Source organism: Nannobrachium achirus (genome assembly GCF_963921795.1).
Source record: "Nannobrachium achirus genome assembly, chromosome: 12".
NCBI classification, from domain to species: Eukaryota; Metazoa; Chordata; class Actinopteri; order Myctophiformes; family Myctophidae; genus Nannobrachium; species Nannobrachium achirus.
The window spans coordinates 44,625,511-44,632,158 of NC_137832.1; the positions used below are offsets into that span (position 1 = coordinate 44,625,511).

Here is a 6,648-nt window from a genome sequence, read left to right on the forward strand (position 1 = left end):
AACACATTGCACCTGTGCTGACCTGCTGAACTGGGGAATAAACCATTTGTCAAGACAAGTGTTGTGGAGAATATAATACCTTGTGAAAGCAATAATTTTGTTCTAATTTGAATTGTAGTTATAGTTAAAAGTTTAATTTAATAACAGAATAAACAACGCAGATAGTCATAGAGACATTTGTGAATTTATTTTAAGAATACAGTACATCTATTTCTTTCCCCTGGTGGCTGGTGCCAAGCTATGGCAGCCCTCTCCTTTCTCCTGAATGCTCCATGTCTCTGGAGTCCAAACCCAAGGGTGAGTTGAATCTAAACAACAACCCTCTCCTCTCCTCTCCTCTCCTGCGATCAGGGCGATCTCCTCTCCTCTCCTCTCTAAGCCCCTTTTCCACTGGCCCAACTCCACACCACTCCACACCACACCGCCCACTTGTGCCAGGTTTTCCACTACAAGGACCTGGGTAGAGTGGTGTGAAAGTGGTACTAAACGGGGTACTAAAAAGTATCCACTCCAGAGTAGGTCTGAGCTAGGCCAAACAGGGCCAAACACATCATAATGACTGATCACTCATTGACTTTTCATTTAGACCACCAGGATATATAGTTGTAATGATAATAGATTCTATTGTGTTATAACCACTATTATAATCTATTATAGTGTATTATAATTATCATAGCAATACATTAATGCTTTATAATGTATTATAATCACAGTTATAATCCATTATAGTGCATTATAATTAGGATAGTTGTAATACAAATTTATAATGTATTATAATCACAGTTAAAAGGGTCAATTTGTTTCTTACCGATAGGGGTACTTTTGTGTAATGGAAAATGTAGAATGTGGTGCGGTGTGGTGTGGTGTGGTGTTGTGTGGTGTGGTGTGGTGCTAAAACTGCAGTCGAAAAGGGGCTCTAGAACTAACCCACAATTTTTCACTTGCATCTGATCTGACCTTCCCTCCCTCCCCCCCTTTCACACCTTTTTTGGCCTTTCACTTTCTCACTACACACTCCCTCCAATCCTCGACTGACCGTATTTAACCCAGAAACTGCAGATTTTGAGGAACCCGAACAGTATTTGGGTTCACTGGCCCATGATAACATTGACGAGACACAGTGAGCCTGCCTCCATCTGTCAACTTGCCCCCTTTCCAAACGTTCACACACACACGCACGCACGCACGCACGCACACACACACACACACACACACACACACACTGCACACACTGTGGCTGTACAGTAGGAACACAAGCATGCACGAGCGGCACGACACGTGCTTGCAAATAAATGCCTACCCCCACCACAGTTCACCCTGCAAGCTAACCCTGACCCTACATTCTGCTAAACTAATCCTACACTGCAAAACTCTGAGTGATAAATCAACTCTGAGGGTGTATGAAAATTAATAATGTCTAAATGAACACTCAGTGTAACACCGCCCCCCCCCTCCCCCCCCCCCCCACCACCAACTACTATGCACACATGTACTACACCCACCCCTCTCTTAGATCAGTGGTTCTCAACCTTTTCAGGCCGCGACCCCCAAAATAATCATATTTTAACTGGGGACCCCTCCCCCCACCCTTCGAGCATTAGGGTACATTTTTGTATAACACGGTACTATTGTGAAAGTAGCAGATCTACATGCCTTGCGTTGCTTTCACCATTTCAGCCTCTAATATTTGACAATTTGGCTAATGTTTAATTTGTCATTTTAGATGTATTAAAAAGTCCTTAAATTGTCACTTTAGAAATGTGCAGATACCCTCTATACACTTAAACATTATATTGGTTTGTTTACTGTAGAGTGAGAAAACAATGTTTCACATTAAGCTAATCATCTGGGGACAGGGGACCCCCAAGATTATTTTGGGGGTCCCGACCCACAGGTTGAGAACCACTAACTTAGATGAACATAAAGCATGCACAAATAAATGTGTGTGCATGCGCAAACACACTCATGCACGCATGCACACACACACGCACACACACACACACACAGAGCTGCATTGATTTCCCATTGAGTCCGATTCCTTACACACACACACACACACACACACACACACACACACACACACACACACACACACACACACACACACACACACATACTACACACACCCTGTAAGAGGGTGGATGGAGATTGGTCCCCCTAAAGCAGTGGTTGCAGCGTGTCCCGACACGCCATGTTGTGAGCTTGTAGATCGGCTATTTTCACTACTTCTTAAACCTTTGTTTACTCGTGACCCATAAAAATAGGTCCGCGACCCACATATGGGTCCCGAACCACTGTTTGGGAACCACTGCCCTTGAGCTCCCACTGACCTCAGAGGGTCGGTACCCCCCCTCCCTCCCCCCCCCCCGGTTGCCCTGCTTTCTCTGGAGAGCAGAGCGCTAGGAGTGTCAGGCCGCGTGGGTTAAATCCGCAGTGACAGGTCAGCCCCGTCTTACCGTCGGGCCGAGCTGTCAGCTCTACTGTCTGTCTGCCTGTGTGTCAGGGCCGACATATGTGTGGCCCCTGGCACACACCGTGTAAACAACGGGGGAGACGGGGAGATGGGGAGGGGGCACTCTGGATTAGGTGGAGTGAGGGGGGCTGTGTGGGGTAAGTGTGTATGTTCACTGAAGTGAGAAAGTTGTCCTTAGCTCCCTGAAAGCTTGCGCCATTACCACTTAAACACTTAAACCCCAGTACCGGATCCTGGGGAAAAGAGACTGTCTTGCTGAAAATGGCAGAGGCGACGCGTCGTGAGCTTGCAGATCTGCCTTTCGGCCATTCGGCTATTGTCAGCGAAGATATTTAATGTGAAACAGAAAGGAAGGTCACCAAGTATAGGGTTTAAGTGCTTAAGACTTCATGTTCATTGAAGTGAGAAAGTTGTCCTTAGGGTCCCTGAAAGCTTGCGCCATGCATAACCACTTATATGCCTTGTTGTACGATGAACAACGTAGACAAACGTCTACACGCTCTGAGTGGTTGGCTCATTGAAAAGTCAACTGCAAGCGAAATGGCTGCCAATCGGGGTCAAATGCCTGGTCAAAGAAAGTTCACCCATGGTGAACGCCACCCACGCTTCAGGAGCGCTGCAAGTGCCGCGCCAAAACGCCACAAGCAGACGCTCCAGTCAACCCCCCCCCCCCCCCCCCCCCCCCGTTCCATAGAACAAATGAACGGGAAGCTTATGATTTTGTGAGACCATGCGCTAAATCAGGCTCAAGCAGTGACAGTTTTCTTTTGTGCAAGCTCCGTCATCCGTTCTTGTTTCTTTTCTCTTCCTGAAAACAACAGGAAAGATGGAGCTTGCACAAAAAAAACGAATTTCCCCCACTTCTTTAAACCTGTGATGTGGCATTAAGGATGAGTCTGATTCTGACAGGGTGAGGTCACCTTAAGTAAGGAAGTGAGGATGGTGGAGAGGTAGAGGTATAGAGACGGAGGTTCCTGGGAAGAAAGGGATGCAGTAATAGTAAAAATTACCTGGATTTATGTTATACTTAAGCTATTGAAAAATTTCGCAGTGCAAGTTCGCAGTGCGGCACCGAGTGCCGCACTGCGAACTTGTAGGTCTGCTATTTTTGAAAAGACTTTAAAATGTGTGCAAATCTTTGAATATATCTATTTTTAAAGCGAACATTTGTAACACAAATTTTGCTTCTGGGGGGTCCCTGGAACAACATATTTTGAGATGGGGGTCCGTGACCAAATACATGTCATTTTGGCAATTTTGGCAATGAAAAAGTTTGAGAAGCACTTATTTAGAAGAAGGGTTTACTGTAAAATGCACTCGGTGCCGCGCTGTGAGCTTGTATATCTGCTGTTTTTCAGTAGTTAAAGCGTAAAATAATGATTAACGTAATAATGCGTTCCAGGTCTCATTAAACGGACATTCATGACGGTGGGGCGCGGTGAGAAAGTGTGCCCGGCTCGGGGGACCACGGTGCACCTGCCAGGCAGACAACCTTCTACCTCTGCCCGTCTCACCCCTCCATATCCACATGGAACACACTGGGCTCTGCGCCAGGTGTGGGTGGCACACACATGCAACATGCATGCACGCGTGCACACACAACACAACGCACGCATGCACGAACATACACACGCAGCAGACCTGCAGACATTATCATGGGGGCGTGTGCCCAGACGCCCCATGCCAAAGGCCCTTTTAATTAGAGCAAAATACACACACACTCCCTGCTGCAATGCCCCCTCTCCCTCTCTCCCCCTCTGTCTGTCTGTCTGTGTCTCTCTCTTTCTCACTCACTCACACACACACAGCTCACTATCAATGTGCAATATACACATACACATACATGCACATGCACAATACTTATGCTCATTATCATAGCTCCATACATACGCTCGCACGCACGCACACACATGAACGCACACACACGCACGCACACACACACGCGCGCGCACACACGCACAGTCGCACACACAAAGAGATGAAGAGAGGGTGCTTTTTGACATTTGGTACAACTGACCTAGATCTTCAAATGCAGAAGATTTATGAGGTGTGTGTGTGTGTGTGTGTGTGTGTGTGTGTGTGTGTGTGTGCGTGCGTGCGTGTGTGCGTGCGTGCGTGCGTGCGTGCGTGCGTGCGTGATGATGATTATTGGGGGACGGGGTAGAGTGGGTCCCTCCAAAGAGTCTAATTTGAACACCAGCAGGGAGTTGATGGGCCGAAGACAGACAGTCTCACTGAAGGTCAGAGAGAGAGAGAGAATCAGGACTCAGTAATCGCCCCTTATCTCCACGGCTACAGTACTATCCCCACCCGTCCTCTCTCTATCTCCCTCTCTCTCTCTCTCTCTCTCTCTCTCTCTCTTTCTGCTTCACCACCTTCCAGTCTATCTCTCTCAGTCTCAATCCCTCTGAAGGAGTAGATGAGATGAGATCCGTCTCTATAGCCACACTGACTACAGCCCCCGTTCATGCAGCATCTCTCTCTCAGTCTCTCTCTGCGGAGGTTGGGTGGGTGTGGGTGTTTATCTGACTTCGTCTGGTTTTCACGGAGAGTCTCTCGAGAGAGTTGAGGCATGTTCAGCGGAGTAGGGAGGGACACCACACCTTCTCTCATGCCGTACGTCGTCCTCGGTTCAAGCACCTTGGCTTGGCTATAGTCATTCAGACAGACCCTGATGAAGACCTGTATACAGTATATGCCGTCGATATGCGTTGGTCATATTTGTTGCCCTGCTCAAATAAATCCTCATTGAAAACCCTTTTTCGTTCATATGTTCCTAGCTGTATCACCAAAGAGCACCTGTCTATTAGAGCAGTGGTTCTCAAACTGTGGGTTGGGACCCCCAGGGGGGTCCCCAAATTATTTTGGGGGGTCCCCAGATGACTAACTTAATATGCAGTAAACAGTAAACAAACCAACATAAAGTTTAAGTGTAAAGAGGGTATCTGCACATTTCTAAAGTGACAATTGAAGGACTTTTTAATAACTCTAAAATGACAAATTAAACATTGGCCAAATTGTCAAATATTAGAGGCAGAAATTGTGAAAATAGCCGATCTACATGCTCACAACACCTCGAAACATAGATCTGCTATTTTCACAATAGAACAGTGTTATACAAAATGTAATGCCTCAACTCTTAGTGCTCGTCAGGGTGGTGGGGGTCCCCAATTAAAATATGATTATTTTGGGGGTCGCGGCCTGAAAAGGTTGAGAACAACTATATTAGAACCACTGGCTGATCCCTGCAGCGCTTCTTTTTCATCTCTTTTTTAGGCTATAGTCATTGTTAGGAGAGGCGGCGGGTAGGGTAGGGGTTGCACACATAGGTGCACTCTCTTGTAGCATTTGCACAAACACGGCCCAGGCGTGCAGGAGACAACACTCTGCCACACATTGTCATCCAAATGAAGGCCTTCTGGTTCTCTTCCCCTTTGTTGTTCTTGTTGATGAACACGAGAGGAAGACTCCAATGGGGTCCCCACTCCACCGACCCCCTTTCTCTCTCTCTCTCTCTCTCTCTCTCTCTCTCTCTCTCTCTCTCTCTCCCTCTCAAATGGCTTCATCTATCCTGATTATGGACCCCCCTCGGTTTCCGTTGGATATCTCTCCTCTCCGGGCGGGGAAATGGGAGCACATACATTTTCTTTTGTTACTCTGAGAGGCAATCATCTGTGTCACTGTGATGTATACATGCTGTAAGCACCGAGCGGTGAGGGAGGAGACACGGCAGGATGGATGGGGCGGCGTGTACCTGCCTAGACACACACACACACACACACACACACAAACTCACACACACACACACACACACACACACACACACACACACACACACGCACACACACACACACACGCACACACGCACGCACGCACATGCACACACGAGGAGAGAGAAGAGCAGACGGAGAGAGTGAAAGGAAGGGAGGTATAGTGCCATGTGTACTTCATGCTTATTTAGTATTATGCGACTTTGGCTGTAGAGTCACTTGTGAATATTGGTTGTTATCGTCGTTGTCAGGCAGAATGTCCAAAACCTTCCCTTTTTTGGTTATTTTAAAAAGATTTAAACTAGCGAAAATAGCCGATCTACAAGCACACAACGATGCAAGGCGTTGTGTGCTGGTAGATCTGTTGTTTTCACAAGTTTTGTGCATTGTATGACGAAGCAGGGC

At 47.1% G+C, this 6,648-nt stretch overlaps 1 protein-coding gene across 1 annotated transcript in view; it reads left to right on the top strand.

Moving 5' to 3' along the window:
• Window positions 1-272: 272 nt before the first annotated feature.
• LOC308295609 (heparan sulfate glucosamine 3-O-sulfotransferase 1-like) overlaps window positions 273-6,648 on the top strand; it is a gene marked incomplete at both ends in the record, with an annotated part of 19,964 nt that continues 13,588 nt past the window's right edge. The window contains 2 exons of the mRNA XM_080738659.1: window positions 273-297; window positions 3,876-4,027. Coding sequence (XP_080594785.1) covers window positions 273-297; window positions 3,876-4,027 — 177 coding nt within the window. The remainder of the gene's footprint in view (window positions 298-3,875; window positions 4,028-6,648) is intronic.